This window comes from Heterodontus francisci, chromosome 8, assembly GCF_036365525.1.
Source record: "Heterodontus francisci isolate sHetFra1 chromosome 8, sHetFra1.hap1, whole genome shotgun sequence".
Lineage (NCBI taxonomy): Eukaryota > Metazoa > Chordata > Chondrichthyes > Heterodontiformes > Heterodontidae > Heterodontus > Heterodontus francisci.
Window position 1 is genome coordinate 93,251,337 of NC_090378.1, and position 17,303 is coordinate 93,268,639.

The 17,303-nt window shown below is 44.1% G+C and overlaps 1 protein-coding gene across 9 annotated transcripts in view; it reads right to left on the reverse strand.

Moving 5' to 3' along the window:
* nos1apa (nitric oxide synthase 1 (neuronal) adaptor protein a) overlaps nucleotides 1-17,303 on the reverse strand; it is a 442,663-nt gene that overhangs the window by 53,482 nt on the left and 371,878 nt on the right. For all 9 annotated transcript variants that reach the window (XM_068037734.1, XM_068037735.1, XM_068037736.1 and 6 more), the window contains one exon: nucleotides 1,741-1,906. In XM_068037734.1, the coding sequence (XP_067893835.1) occupies nucleotides 1,741-1,906 (166 nt within the window). The remainder of the gene's footprint in view (nucleotides 1-1,740; nucleotides 1,907-17,303) is intronic.

Consider the following 17,303-nt stretch of genomic DNA (forward strand, 5'->3'; position numbering starts at 1 on the left):
CGTTGGGGCTGCAGGAGCCTCTTTCTCCTGCCCACGGCTCCTCTGTGGGCAATGGAGGCTCTGGCACTGATGGCCTCCCAGTCTGTCAAAGGCAGGCCGCCTCCATGAAGCTAGCAGCCTCGCCACGCGGTGGGTGGAGTGGGGGCCTCTCCACCATCAGCGAAATGCCAGCGGCCCCACAAAATTGCAGCCTCAATTATGCAAATTGGCTGCCCATCTCCATGCAGCCCGCTCCTGGGAAACTTCCCTGGCAGTGGAACAGCGACAGCTTGCCGCCCTGATGTTTTATTGACCCCTACCTCCAACTCCATTCCTGCCACCTGGGGGCCAGTAAAATGCAGTCCATCAACTCTGTTTTTCTCTCCACAGACTGGCTTATTGCTTCTAATGTTTTTTGTTTGTATGACAAAGAATGATTAACTTCAATTTCTTTATCTTTTCCTCTCTTTTTGGAATATTCTAATTTAAACAAAGTGTGATGACAACGTCAAGACAACCAACTGGGATGAGATATTAGGAAAGAAGTTGTAAGACTTTACTGCTGATGCAAAGTCATGTTGGACACGAGTTGCAGGATGCAGAATTGAGGCTCCAATGTTGTTGCCCTAACTCCGACCAGCAATTGCATCTGACAGAGTCTCAAAACTTGTGCTCAACTAAGTCCAGCATCAGGATGAAATAGTTTAACAGTTATAGAAACATCACTTTTTAATTCAGGATGTGGGCACGGCTGGCAAACTTGGCATTTATTGCCCATCCCTAGCTAGTTGCCTTTGAGAAGGTGGTGGTGGGTCTTTTTTTTTTGAACCGTTGCAGTCTGTGTAGTGAAAATGCTCTCACAGCGAGTTCGAGGACTTGTGACAGTGACAGTGAAGGAATCCAAAGGTGCCTCAATGGTCAGATCAGTTCAGTTGCAGCTGGCCTTAGTTCTTTTCCATCATACTGGGACTCAAAACTACCACTGCCGCAATGCTATCTTAGCACAACTTTTCCAATAGAAAATCATCACGCAACAGTATACCGAGATAGCAAGACAAATAGAAACTGTCAAAGCGCATTCTATCTGCATATAAAGGTTTGATTTAAAAAAAAAGAGATATTGATCAACAGACATTCTCTAAAGCTTCACAGGTCCCGCAAAAAACTGTTCAGTCTTCAATTGTTGCAGCTAACAAGCACTTCCCAGATACTAGAATATAGGGGAAGCTATAAGATAACATATTGTATAATGTAAAATAGAATGGTACACTAATAATCAGATCTCAATAAATGTAAAATGAATGCAATTCCATCGCAATGAATTTATTGCTTGACAAAGGACAAAAAGTCTCCCTCTCAGTATCTGATGGGGATGATGGCAGTAATCCTGCAGAATAATAAAAACCCACAACACAATTACAGGCTTTTTAAAATGTAAATATTTCTCCAAGCTCAGAAATATTTATGTCCCCATAGATTCCCACAGCATTACAAAAAGTGCAATGTATTTGAGGTGTGTGTGTGGCAGAAAACATTGTGAAGCTTCAGAGGACTTCAAGTACTCAAAGGATCAATTATTAACTTGTCCTCCACTAAATAAACAGAACCTGCCCAAATTCTTGGCACCACAAACACCCTCAGAGCTGCATTTTGAGGCCTAATAATTTTCTTATGGCAATCAGCTGCTAATAACATCCCACCAGTTGCCAGAGTTGAATGTTTATTGTAGACTGGGTTAAAAAGTTACTGATATTTCCTTACTTGAACCGTGGCCAGAAAGTTTCAGCTCCAATTCCTGCACTTGCTTCACGAGCAGTGAAACGTGTTTGAGTAGGTCCTTGTTCTGGAGCAACAGCTGATGGACACGGGCCTGGGCCTCAATCCGAGCTGCTGCCTCTGCCGCCAACTGGTCCTTCAGTAAATGGACCTGTACCGACACACATAGGACAGAATTAGGCTGTGCACAAATTTTAGATCAATTGCCGAGGGATCAGTCATCATAAAACTAATTGCTGTGAAGTTTACATGTTACAACTGTTCAATGACAATAGCAACCCCCTTTTACTTAAATCTAGAATTCGTGTTCTTCACTCACATTTAACCAATTGAGATTTGATTGTTTTAATATCTCAATCTGTGATGATATTTAGAAGGCTTTGCTTTACATCTAGGGTTCCAAATCTGGTGGAGGCATTGCTGCGGGTAAAATCATGTGACATTCTAAAGTCATCTGATCATGTGTCATCTGTAAATGTTACTGTATATCAAAGGAGGATATGAAGGGATTTTGAAGACCCTGAAAAGTTTCATAAGAGGGACCTGCCCCTCTCCTTTAGGAATGCTTCAACCAAGTTGTCACAAACTTACTGCATCTATGACATTCTATTCAGTATTAATAACTCTTTATTAACAGAGTTAATTCTTAAGCCATGTTAGCTTGTGGTCTCGAAGTCTTTGAATCATTCCATTCAGTTCTCATGCCCATGCTCGAGTTCAACACATTCCCTCTGACATCATTTCCTGGTTTTTTATACCCTCCAATATTTCCCCGTTTCTCCTTTGTCACCTCCTTTGCTATGCACCTCCTGGAGATCCACTGGTGCTTTCCCTCCAAATTAACTCTCCCTGTGGAGCAAAAACATTGCTTCCACTCAGCGCCTCCTTTTTGTTTGTTCTCAGGATGTGCATGATGATGGAGTGGATGCTTTTATTGCCCATCCCTAGCTGACCTGAGGATAGTGGTGGACCTTCTCATTCAACCCCTGCATGGTCTTAATGGTGAAGGTGCTCCCACAACGGTATGAAGTAGGGAATTTCAGGACATTAATCCAGAGACAATGGAGGAATGGTAATATAGGGTCATAGAGTGATACAGCACCAAAACAGACCCTTTGGCCCAACGAGTCCACGCCGACCATCAACCACCCATTTATACTAATCCTATATTAATCCCATTTTCCCTCTCACATCCCCACCTTCCCTCAATTCTCCTACCACCTACCTTCACTAGGGGCAATTTTTACAATGGCCAATTTACCTATCAACCCGCAAGTCTTTGGCATGTGGGAGGAAACCAGAGCACCCGGAGGAAACCCACGTGGTCACAGGGAGAACTTGCAAACTCCGCACAGGCAGTACCCAGAACCGAACCCGGGTTGCTGGAGTTGTGAGGCTGCAGTGCTAACCACTGCGCTGCCCATATATTCCAGGTCAGGATGGTTTGTGACTTGGATGTGATGGTGTTCTCATGACTTTCACCATTCCACCCAATCCACTTCAGGCCTACATAAAAGACCCCACAGTACTGTTTCAGTGAAAAGTAGGGGAGTTCTCCCCAATGTCCTGACCAATAATTATCACTCAACTAACATCACTAAAAAATAGATTATCTGGTCACTATCTCATTGCTGTTTATGGGAGCTTGCTGTTTGCAAGGTGGCTGCTGGATTTCCTATATTACAACAGTGACTACACTTCAAGGCTGGGATTTTATGGAGGTGGCGGGACTCCTGGCTCCAGACTGAAAATGCTGGGGACGAGCCCCGCCTCAGCCTTTTCAACCCACCACCCCCCCGCTCACCAAGGCACGATCCGCCGATGTTCCGGAGCCGAGGTTTCCGGCGCTGGGTTCTCCATCCCTTGAAAGATGGGGATTTCATCTCCAAGAGCTGTAGGTCAGTCAGAGGGCTGGCAGCTCAGCAGTATCGGCAGCACCCCTGGGAGTGGTAGCCACGGCTGGCATTGCAGAGGCCTTGGGCCCAGGCCCAGCTCTGGAACCCCGGACCTCAGATAAGTGAGGCAAAGTCGCTGGGGCCAGTCCGGAAAGCCACTGCGTGGCGGGGGTGGACGTGAAGTCCAGGGGATGAGGGGGTCCATGAAAGTTTTGCTGGTAGGAGTCCTCGTATTACAAGGCACCCTCCCACATACTGAAGATACCCCCCCACCACTGGTTAGATCCCAGTGGCGGCAGGAAGTGGCCATTAATAGGCCACCTAAGGGCCTCAACTGGCCTCTGGACAGGAAGGCTGTTGTTGGCCTATCCCGCCCCTGGCAAAATTGCTTGGCGACGGGCCTTCCACCACACCACCCATTGCAACTCTATGGGCCTCCCCGACTCTGATCCCACCTCAGAGAGGCCCATAAAATCCAGCCCTAAACATAATACAGAATACAATCAGCCAGACTTCCTGCTCCTGACCAATATCCACTGACCCCTGCTGGAGAGGGTGGGTGTGCAGACATGTGAATATATGGCTGGTTTTAGCAGTGATATCCCTCCAGGCTCACCCATGAAGAATGAGTATGTGGGTGAGGGACTGCTATGTGGCTAGCACCCACGCAAATATATCCCAGCAGAAGTTAGCACCCTCAGAACAGGAGGGGAGAAAAAGAGACACAATTGGGAAAGAACAGTTAAACATTTCCCCTCCATGTATTGTAGCCTTGCTGCCTTGTTTTTTTATATATCTATATGAGAACTGGTTACATTCCTTTAACCTTTCATCATAGCTCATTAATTTAAAATGCCAACGTTAACATACTTGCCTCAAACAGCAGATTTTTGGTGCTGGACAATTTGCGAATCAAATACAGCAACTAACTTACTACAAGCATGACAATTAGCTACTTGTTCAGCAAATTAATAACTAATCGTTTTAATATATCTATGCAGCTTTCTACAAATGCTACGAATGTTATTGTCCATTGAGTCTCACAATCTGATTGTTCACAGTATTTCCACAGAAAATTCTCTTGGCTACTAAATAATGAGGGATGGTTGTGAGGGGTGGGGGTTGGGACAGTGGTGGGGAACATACTAGAGGGTCTTACCAGTGCTAAAACCTTGCATATTGGTCTGTCACCTGTCTGGCGACAACACTGACCATGTGATTTTTTTTTCCCCCTCTGCTTCAGAACCTTACTCTTGGCCGGACTCCCAGCCCACACCTTTTCAAGATTGAACTGGGATCCTCATAAAATACACTAAGACATGTTCACAAATACCATGACGTTTGCTCTCAGTACCAGGAACACATTGAATATAGCAAATCAGTGAGCTTGTTCAGTAGTAGCAGGCATATTATTTTTTGTTTTCTTTGGCAGATTTTGGAGTAAACACTCAAATTAAATACATGTGCATTGCGGTTCCAAGGTCAATAGGACTCCCCATTTCTGCAACACAGCCACACTATGGCCACAAATATGCAGTGATATATTCCCTTTATACTATCCAAACCATACAAATCCAATTTGGCACTGTTAATACTCGCTGACTCATTATAGTGTGACAAGAATTACTTTAAATTGGCAACAATAATGAAAAAGGAGCTGTGTTTGTATTATACCATAAGATTTTGAACTAGACTTCCCAAGCAGTGTAGTCTGGGAGTTCATCAGACTTCTGTCCATTTGTTTGTTACAATCTTTTTTTTGCATTTATTTCATTTCATCTTAGTTTGTTCAGTTTGCTTACCCACTGTTTTTTTTCAGGTTTGCACTTGCTGCTGTTCAATATTCAGTGCATTAACACCTAATCTATACTAATGCTTTGTCTTTCAACACACCATTAACATATTGTTTGCCTTTGCTCCATGACCTTTTGGTCAGCTATGTGGCCTGGTCCAATCTACACCTCCTTTATTATCTCTTGCCCCACCCCACCTCACTTGCTTATAACCTGTGACTTTTCTAATATTTGTCAGTTCCGATGAAGGGTCACTGACCCGAAACGTTAACTCTGCTTCTCTTTTCACAGATGCTGCCAGACCTGCTGAGTGGTTTCAGCATTTCTTGTTTTTATTTCTGTCCATTTGTCCTCATTTGTTGAATAGCAGATTATTTTCATTGCTGTATATGATTAAAAAAATTTGTACAATGATAACATTGTTTTCCTTTGGGTCTCAGTCTGTATGTTACAGGGAAGATCAATGGAAGCACATAAAAATGTTTTAAAACTATGGTTGAATGGGGCATCAACCAGTTGGACAGGTGCGAGGGAAAGGATTGTTGCCTCTCAGCTTTTCCTTGCAGATGTGGCTTTAACAGTCATGTTCAAAGAAGCCCCAAACCAACTTGGAACCACATTTTTCCTTATTATTTCATGGGATGTGAGCATCGCTGGCAAGACCAGCATTTGTTGTTCATCCCTAACTGACCTTGAACTGAGTAGCTTGCTAGGCCATTTCAGACAGCAGTTAAGAGTCAACCACATTGCTGTGGGGTCTGGAGTCACCTGTAGGCCAGACCAGGCAAAGATGGCAGATTTCCTTCCCGAAAGGACATTAGTGAGGCAGATGTGTTTTTGAAAGTTTCATGGTAGTTTCATGGCATCAGTGCTGAGACTAGCTTTCAATTCCAGAATTTTATTAATTAAATTTAAATTCCACCAGCTGCTGTGGGCATTAGCATGGGCCTCTGGATTACTAGCACAGTGACTTTACCACTACACCATCGCCTCCCCCTCCAAGTCTAACTCACCTTCTGCCCATCCATTATTCAACATGCAATACTGAGTACTGGAGACAGATTACTTGCATTTAAAGTGATGATGCTTGAAGCAGCCAGAAATTGGCTTCACATTTGACTTTTATACAAGCTACCAAACACAAGGCATTCATTCAGTTACTCAGTTGTGTGTAGAGGTGGATGATACACCAAAGGTTTCAGTCAATCAACAGCTTTGCATTCTTTTGAGAATCAAGTCTCTCTTTCCCGAAGAAGCAGCAGCAACAGATTGTGGTCACAGGAGATAAAGATTTGGATGACCTTAACACTGTTTGTGCTGGCAATGTCTGCCAAGTCAATCAAAGCCACAAAAAGGACATCATGTAGGAAGCTGCAGTGAGTGAAACAGACTCTGCTCATTCCCACACTGCAACTTTGACTGACACCATTTTAATGGCTGAACTATCAAGAACTTGTTTTCTTTTCCTGGTTCATATTAAACTGGGAGTTGATAGCACCAGGGAATCAACCCTCTTTTTTTGTTGAAAAGCACAGTCACATTGACTAATCTTGCATTAAGAATGAATGTTCAAGCTTATTTTGCTTTCTCCACTGGCAAAATGCCCAAGCACATTTTAAAAATATATACATTTCTGGCTTCATCAAAGTGAAGGATGTTACTAAAAGTAAAATACTACGGATGCTGGAAATCTGAAATAAAAATACAAAGTGCTGAGAATACTCAGCAGGTCTGGCAGCATGTGTGGAGAGAGAAGCAGAGTTAACATTTCAGACCTGAAAGATTAAATCTGCTTCCCTCTCCACAGATGCTGCCAGACCTGCTGAGTATTTCCAGCAGTCTGTGCTTTTATTTGAGGGATTTTAGTGTTGGAGAATGGACGAGTTTACATTTTAGCTTCAAGCACTCCTTGGTCAGGTTTCGCACAAATTGGCATCAGCTTAAAGCTCAGCAAATGTATCTGCTGAGCAGCTGGGCCATATTTATCAGGAAACCTCCAGGTGTTACTCCGTTGTCACAACATGCCTCAACCCCAACCTCAGAAGAGCATACTCCTCCTACACCAGTGTGCCTTTATTCCATACCTCACACCACCCATATTGTGCTGTCTACAAATGGGACTCCAATTAGTGCTAAATTGCCAGCAGATTTATACCATGGATCTCCACAGTCTACGCACTGGACTCAATTCACAAAGGAATGCCACAGCAAAAGATTTATCAATATATTAAGAAAAAGAGAACGGTAAAGGGGAATGTGGGCCCATTGAAGACAAATGCAGGTGAGACCACAATATATAAGAAAATATCAGACTTGTTAAGTGAATACTTTACATCTATTTTCACAGTGGGGGAAGAGAACAAAATACCAGTTGTAGAAGGGAACCTAAAAATAAGTCAAGAATGGAACTTAAGTGGATTTAATATAAGCAAAAAAAAGGTAAGATAAAATAATGGAACTTAAGATAGAATCATTTCAAGGACCTTATGGTTTCCCTTCCAGGGTATGAAAAGAAACAAGTGGGGAAATTGCACTTGAGGGAGGGAGGGAGAAATGAGGTAATTACAGATCTTCAGTTCAACGTCAGTTTTGGGGAAGTTACTGGAATCAATCATCAGAGATAGAATGACTGAGCACTTGGACAAGTATCAGCTGATCAAAGAGAATCAGCATGAATTTGTGAAGACTGAGTAATGTCTGACTGATCCAGTCAAATTTTTTGAGATCACTGACATGATAGGAGAGTACCAATGGATGTTGTCAATATAGACGCAGAAGTCATTCAATAAGATTTTACATGAGAGGTAATCAGCAAAAATGAGAGCACATGGAATTTAAGGTGATCTTGTGACATAGTTAATTCATTGACTAGTAGGAAAAAGAGAGCAGGGATGAAGGGCTTGTTCTCTGATTAGCGGGATGTGACAAGTGGTGTTTCCCAAATACCTGTACATCAGCACCTCACCTGATGCCTAAGCCTTGCATGAGCCAAACTAAGTGCATTTTTATTATTTGAAATCATGTACATCTCATTAATTAGGACCAGGACTGCAATAGCTTAAACTCACTGAATTCTGAAACTTCAGCAGCCAACAGTGAAAGAAATATTTTTGTTCGCTATCAGCTTTACAGCCCTGCTTCAGTACACAGTGCCAGCTAACTTGCCTTTCATTATCTCAGTTACACATTCAAGTATAAATCACATCACGCAAGTGACAACAACAGAATGCAGTTCTTTGGTAGCCTATATATAAAATACCAAATGTCAGTATTATAGAACATTTGCCACCACCACCACCTGCAATTACCCCTTCAAGCCACATGCCATCCTGACTTGGAACTATATCACTGTTCCTTCACTGTCACTGGGTCAAAATCCTGGAACTTCCTTCTTAACAGGACTGTGGGCATATCCACACCAGACGGACTGCAGCGGTTCAAGAAGGCGGCTCACCACCACCTTCTCAAGGGCAATTAGGGACGGGCAATAAATGTTGGCCTTTCCAGCGACGCTCATATCCCATGAAAGAATTTTCAAAAACATACCCACAGTGAACGTCTTGTACTGCATAAAATGAATCGTATTTCTCTACCCTCTACTTGGCTTCACGGAGTCATTGAGGTGAGGGACTGGAGAACTGCCAATGCCTGTAGACCATTTATGCCCATGGGACTAGAGTGCCTGTAGGACCACTAATGGCATGGGATCACAACCCAGGAAGAGCAAGTGCTTTGAGAAAACCATAAGATATACTTAAATTAAAAGTGAGTAATACAAAACATTCAACATGGGAGAACGATCATTGTAAATTCAGTGTTTCTCATAGCAGTTCTTTTCTATGCTAACAGTGCTTGTTGCCTTTATCCTAATTTATGTCTTAAGTCAGACCAAAGCACTAAATTCCACTCAGAAAACATTTGCGTATACATAGAGCCATAATGAGCTGCTTGTCAGAATAGATCACTGCAGGACTGGAGGAATGAACAGCAGCAACACAGCAGGGAGATAGAGATGACATTTTTTGTTGTACATTAACCATTTTGGCAGCACTCCTAATACTGAGAAGACAAGCCAAGAAAAAGCTTTTATCATTTTAAAAATCAGACAAAAATGCAACCTTCATAATTGGCAAAAATAAAAAAAGATCAGTCAGCTTGAATAAAATTTGAAGTTTCTTCGATCCTCTTTCATGTATGACACACCAAGTGTGTCTCTAAAGGCTGATGACGTTTGCCTGAGGCAGACTCAGGCTGCAAAGCCAATCTTTTGAACTGCAGAAGATATCAGCATTTTGTCCTAATCTACTGATTCGACCCTAATCTACATTTAGTTCCTTAGCAGCAGGTTCAATCTAGAATTTTAGGCGGATTAAATAGGATACATCATTTGTGGCATTTTACAGTTTTTCAGCAAATGAACCCAGTATAAACAGGACCAGAAAGTGCTGGAAATACTCAGCAGGTCTGGTAGCATCTGTGTGAAGAAAAACAGAGTTAATGGGCTGAATTTTACCAACAGCAACCGCCCCCCTGCTGATGTCGGGGTTCGTGGTGGTGGGGGGGCCCCGGAAAATGCGTCCGGGAGAGGCCCGTCATAGGCCTCGACGCTGGGAAGGCCCGGCCCCCTATTGCTGGTGCGGAGAGGCCTCATGGCAGCCCCCCCACTGCTCGGTGACAGGAGCAGGATGTAAATATGGTAATGAATGTAAATTAATGAATTAATGACTTACCTGCTCCTGCCGGCTGTCCCACTGCAATATTGAGGTCGGTTGCCGGGACTCCTGCGCCTTTGGAGATCCGAGGCGGAACACTGGTTGGGAGGGGTTAGTAGGTAAGTTTTCAGGGTGAGGGGTGGGAAGAAGCAGGGTTAAACGTTTGCGATTGGTCTAGGGGGTGGTGAGAAGGGGTAAAGTTCATAGTTTATTAACTTTGGGGGTGGGGGGGAGGTTGGGAGGGCAAGGTACCTTTTTTTGGCGGGGGTGGGGGGAGGGGTAGAGGCCAAGTGATAAATTTGATGGTAATTTGTGGGGGGTGGGGGAGGGGGCGGTGGGAGAGGGTCGGCATAACTTTATTTAATTTTTAAAACTCCTGTAACTTTAAAAATTTAAATTAAACGGAAGGACTTGAAACCCATTAAAAATGGCATTGGGGCCTGTGCAGTGGCCCCAGACGCCATTGCCGGGGACAGAACGCCCGCCCCCACCATGTCATCAAGAGGTGGCGGTCCGTCCCGGCCATTTGAGTGAGCCGCCGTGCGCGAGATCGGCAGCGAGCTTGTAAAATACAGCCCAATGTTTCAGGTCTGTGACCTTTCATCAGAACTTTCTCTCTATACAGATGCTGCCAGACCTGTTCAGTGTTTCTGGCATTTTCTGTTCTCATTTCAGAGTTCCAGCATCCACAGTATTTTGCTCTTACCAGTATAAATAGGGTTGGCAGCTGAAAGTATCTGAGTTTTACTGCAGCCACAGTGTCTCAGTGAAATCTATGATGGATCCATACAACTGTGGGATTACAAAGTTTGCAGGCATTAACTTTGAACCATACTAGACAAACCGTTTACAAATGGGATGCTATAATTGATTGAAGTGGGACTTCCTTGTACACTGAATTCTGATTTCATCCTAACATTCATTCGGAAATAGAAACAGGAGTAGGCCAGTCAGCACGTTGAGCCTGCCCTGTCATTCAATTTGATCATGGTTGGTCTGTACCCCAATTTCATTTACCCACCTTTACTCTCCCTTGATACTCTTGTCCAACAAAAACCCATCAAGCTCAGTCTTGAAAGCTCCAACTAACCAAGCATTGATCTGTTTGTGGGAAGTGAATTCCAGATTTCTATTACCTTTTGTGTTACCTGATTTCCCTCCTAAAAGGCCTAGCTCTAATTTAAAGATTATATCCCCTCACTCTTGATTCATCACACCGGATGAAACAGTTTTTTTGTATCTACCCTATTGAATGCTTTTAACATTTTAACCACCTCGATCTGATGACCTCTAAAACAATCAGACTATCTCACTTAATTTCTAGCACCATTATCACTGATTAGAATCTTCCTAATACAGCTCTTGTGTAAGTACAACCTCTCCACCTTGTAGTGAAATAATTCTCAGTGTGAATATGTCCAATCTTCGAGTGGGATATCAATTCCTGCCAAATTGAAAGCAGTGTTATGTTCTGGATCCCGGCAGATGAGGAACTAGACTCATTTCATATAGGAACTGGACAGCCAACAGAAAATTTCGTTCCATGAAATGGTATTAAACGTAAAGCACTACCTTACAATATAAAGCCCTTGTTACAAGGGTTCTGAGACACTAATGTCAAATTTTGCTTGATAATGCTTCTATGGGACATTTTACTACATTCAAGGCACTATATAAATGAAAGTTGTTATTGCTATTTATGCTTCATTGCTGTTTATTTAATAGTTCCAACTTTAGCACAATAGGACACCAAAAGGTTTAATACTGTAGAATTTTGATCCAGATGCTAATAACAGATTCATTGCTAAGAAACTAAGAACTGCTATAAAGGTACAGCAGGCCTACTAAAACTCGACCTGCAAAAAACATTTTAAGTTACCCTCCCTGGCTATCATTTTAATATTCCTGGGTATCTGTTTCTCATCGGAAGCTCTACGACTTGTTAAATTTGTTGAGTAAGTCGTAATGGATACAACACTTACCAGCATATCAAATGGGCCAACACTGTCTACAGATGTGTTTTTAAAAGAAGCATAAACTGAGAAGGTGGCCGGAATTTTACGCCACCCCAGTGAGCCGGTTGGTGGCGTGGGGGTGAAGTAAAATTGAGTGGGAGGCTCCGGGAGGCCTTTCCGACCCGCTCCCGCCTCCGGCCAACTTTATGGAGGTCAGGAAGGTGAGAAATGGTCCGCCCGCCCAAGCCAACCAAGGCCCTTAAATGGCCACTTAACGGCCTCTTAAGGGCCTTCGCCTGCCTCCACGGATATTTTACCCGTGGTAAGCAGGCATACTGGGGAGGTGAAAGACCACCCAGTGAGAGCTCCCGGCCTTTCCGTGCCCCAGAGGGGCTGCCCTGACAATCAGGCACAGGGTGCCCAAGTGAGGGCTGTCCCCGCCTTCCAACCCACCCCCGGACCCAAGACACCACCCGCCCCACCCCCCCCAAATGACCACCCTTGCCTCGCCGGGCCGCGACTGACGTGCCTGGCGAGGCAAACCTTACTCACCTTGCTCCTGGCTCCATGTCCTCGGCTGGGCTGCAGTTCCAGCAGTGGCCACCACTCCTGGTGGCATGGCTGGGACTAAGAGCTGCTGGCCCTGTGATTGGCCGGCAGCTCAATGGGGAGGGACGTCCTCTCTCAAGCGGGTGGAAATCCCGCCTCTGAACTGTTAAAGCCTAGGGACCCATAAAATGCGGGACGGATCTCTGGGCTAGGCAGAAGCGGGTTCGCCACCGACTTTTATGTCGGTGGTGAACTCCCGTTCGCCTAAGGTAAAATGTTGGCCAGTGTATAGCAAGTGTAATGCGAAACCCCTAAATACTCGGTGAGAGATGACACAAACATTGTCATACATTAAAGAAAAAGGAATGCAAGGTTGAATAGCACGATGGGTTTATGAGATCATGCTAGTCACTGTCTTCACTCCATCCCTCTGCCTATCTAGGTTACACCTCACTCAATATATGTAAGAATGGAGAGGCTGCAGCCACACTGTCAGATGCACAAACACCTTCTGAACTACAACCAAAGGCCAATTGATGAGGTGTAATCTAGATCAGCAGAGGGATGGAAAGAAGACCGCGTATGACAATGTCCTGCATGGATCATAGCATATCTGTATGCATGCTGCAATCGTGAGGCCATTCACAGGAATCACAGTGGTAGGGCGGAATCCCCAACATGCTTGGGATGTCTTGACCACAAAATGCGGATGAAAGAGAATGTCCAATTTATAGAATGTGGTGATACAAAGGTCGTACATTTTAAAAAATGCATTCATGGGATATGGGCGTCGCTGGCTACGCCAGCATCTATTGCCCATCCCTAATTACTCTTGAGAAGGTGGTAGTGACCTGCCTTCTTGAACCGCTGCAGTCCTCGGGGTGTCACTACATCCACAGTACTGTTAGGAAGGAAGTTCCAGGATTTTGACCCAGCGACAGTGAAGGAACCGCAATAAAGTTCCAAGTCAGGATGGTGTGTGGCTTGGAGGGGAACTTGGAGGAGGTGGTGTTTCCATGCATCTGCTGCCCTTGTCCTTCTAGGTGGTTGAAGTCGCAGGTTTGGAAGGTGCTGTCTAAGGTGTGTTGGTGCAGTGCATCTTGTAGATGGTACACACGGCTGCCACTGTGCATCGGTGGTGGAGGGAGTGAATGTTTGTGGATAGGGTGCCAATCAAGCGGGCTGCTTGTCCTGGATGGTGTTGAGCTTCTTGAGTGTTGTTGGAGCTGCACCCGTCCAGGCAAGTGGAGAGTATTCCATCACACTCCTGACTTGTGCCTTGTAGATGGTGGACAGGCTTTGGGGAGTCAGGAGGTGAGTTACTTGCCGCAGGATTCCTAGCCTCTGACCTCTTCTTGTAGCCACGGTATCTATATGGCTACCCCAGTTCAGTTTCTGCTCAATGGTAGCCCCCAGGATGTTGATAGGGGATTCAGCAATCGTAATGCCACTGAATGTCAAGGGGAGATGGTTAGATTCTCTCTTGTTGGAGACGGTCATTGCCTGGCACTTGTGCTGCACGAATGTTACTTGCCACTTATCAGCCCAAGCCTGGATATTGTCCAGGTCTTGCTGCATTTCTACACGGACTGCTTCAGTATCGGAGGAGTCGTGAATAGTGCTGAACATTATGCAATCATCAATAAACATCCCCATTTCTGACCTTATAATTGAAGGAAGTTCATTGATGAAGCAGCTGAAGATGGTTGGGCCTAGGACACTACCCTGAGGAACTCCTGCAGTGATGGGCCAACTCATTAAAAGTGAGAAACATTGCAAGCAGTGCAAGAGGATGTGGGTCAAAGTCTGTTATTCTTCACACTCTGAGCTCCCATTCTGAAATCTCAGCTGTGCCATCAGGAGGAGGAAGTGAGCAGCACTCCTCTGTGTGGCCTGTTAGAGACTGGCAACGTCAGTGACCTCAGAACAGGTCACCTACCTGAGCTGCTGCCTGGTGAAACCAAAGGCAAATGGAAGCATTTGATGAGGTGCCACATCAAAGATTGTTGCAGAAAATAAAAGCTCATTGTGTAGGGGGTTTACATATTGGCATGGATAGAAGATTGGCTGGCTAACAGGAAACAGAGAGTAGGCATAAATGGGTCATTTTCTGGTTGGCAAAATGTAATGAGTGGTGTGCGACAGGCATCTGTGCTGGGGCCTCAACTTTTTACAACTTATATAAATGACTTAGATGAAGGGACTGAAGGTATGGTTGCTAAATTTGCTGATGACACAAAGATAGATAGGAAAGTAACTTGTGAAGAGGACATAAGGAGGCTACAAAGGGATATAGATAGATTAAGTAGGCAAAGACCTGGAAAATGGAGTATAATGTGGGAAAGTGTGAAATTGTCCACTTTGGCAGGAAGAATGAAAAAAGAAGTGTATTATCTAAATGGTGAGAGATTGCAGAGCTCTGAGATGCAAAGGGATCTGGTTGTCCGAGTGCATGAATCGCAAAAGGTTAGTATGCAGACACAGCATGTAATTCGGAAAGCTAATAGAATGTTATTGTTTATCGTGAGGGAAATTAAATACAAAAGTAGGGAGGTTATGCTTCAGCTATACAGGGCATTGGTGAGACCACATCTGGAGTACTGTGTACAGTACTGATCTTCTTATCTAAGAAAGGATGTCAATGCATTGGACGCAGTACAGAGAAGGTTTACTTGACTAATACCTGGAATGGGCGGGCTGTCTTACGAGGAAAGATTGGACAGGCTAGGCTTGTATCCGCTGGAATTTAGAAGAGTAAGAGGTGATTTGATTGAAACATATAAGATCCTGAAGGGTCTTGACAGAATGGATGTGGAAAGGATATTTCCCATTGTGAGAGAATCTAGGGGTCATCCATTTAAGAATTTTTTTCTCTTAGTGGGTCATGAGTCTTTGCAATTCTTTTCCTGAAAAGGCAGTGGAAGTAGAGTCTATGAATATTTTTAAGGCAGAGGTAGTTAGATTTTTGATAATCAAGGGGGTGGAACGTTATTGGGGGTAGTTGGAAACGTGGAGTAATCAGTTCAGCCATGAACTTACTGAATGGCGGAGCAGGCTCGAAGGACCGAGTGGCCGACTCCAACTCCTAGTTGGTATGTTCGTAGTGTTTACACAATTAAGTGGGAGGGAAGAACTGTTTCTGGATTATTATCCGTAATAAATATTCCGAAAAACGCAAAACCAAGAGAGAGAGAGAAAGTGAGCAAATTACATAGAATTTACAGCACAACAGGCTGTTCAGCCGAACTGCTCCATGTTTATGCTCTATCCCAGCATCCTTCTGCTCCTCTTCATCAAACCCTATCCCCATAACCTACTATTCCTTTCATCGTCAGAGAGGCAGAAAGAGAGCAAGAGAGTGAAAGCAAGAGAGAGGGTGAGCAAGTGAGAGTGAGAGCGCGAGAGAGAGCAAATGAGAGCAAGAGAGGCCAAGCAAGAAAGAAAGCGCAAGCAAGAGGAGTGACAGTGAGAGACAGAGCAAGACAGTGCGAAGAACAAACATGAGTGAGAGTGTGCAAGAGAGCAAAAGAAAACAAACTTGCATTTCTGCAATGCTTTATTGCATCTCTCACAAATGTCCCAAAGTCCTTCACGTATGGTTACTTTTGAAGTGTTATGTAGAGAAATGACGAAAACCAAAATGAATAAATGACTAATTAAATACAGATCAAAAGGGATGATCTGCAATGCTATTCCATTGGTTAAAAAGATTCTCTGCTTGCATTAAGCCATAGCAAAGGCAAATACACTATCACATGAGGAGATGAGAAGACATTATAATAATTTGGAAATCAGAAAACCCATCGATATAAACCCCAAGAACTGATGTTATGAGTTGAAAATGAAGGTTGACAGAATCAAAGCAAAGTTATTATAGAATCATAGAATGGCTACAGCACAGAAAGAGGCCATTTGATCTGCCATGTCTGTGCCGACTCTCTGCAAGAGCGACTGACCTAGTCCCACTCTGCAATATACTAGAACTAATGAAGCTCAATTGGAAAGTGAGGTTTGAAAATACTAGGAAGTAAATTTGTGCATGTTTAGTTCATGACTCCACGGAGAAGGAAAATGTCGACGCCATTATTATTCAGCTTGTGATGGACATGTTCTCAGTATGTGGCCAGGTCATAGAAAGATTTGATCCATGGAAACTAAGCTGCTCAGGGTGGCGCTCCAAAGTGTGATTGACAGCTGAAATTCTCTCACCATTTGAAGGGATGCGTTTCAGCTGCTGATTGATGGATGCCGGAGGACCCTGGACAGGCAAGCATCAACAAACCGGTCAATGAGGCAATGCACGGAATCAGAGCAAAAAGGCCAGCCTTACTAAACATGCTGAGGTATTCATTAGGACAGAAGCTGAAGCCTGTGAAATGATATACAAGTAATATGGCAACAGGGTGAACATAAGGCAAGCCAGGGAGAAGCTGAATGATGACAGAACCAAACAGAGAAAGGGCTCAACATTTTCATTCACTGTACAGCCCATGTGCCACCTGGCATTAAATTTCAATCCATGGAGTTAGATCTTGAAGGAACAAAAAGTGTATTGGAAGCCTGAGGGTGATTCCAATTTAGAAGGTTCAGCAAAAAGAAAGAACCTGCATTTATATAGCACCTGTCACAATCTCAGCACATCTC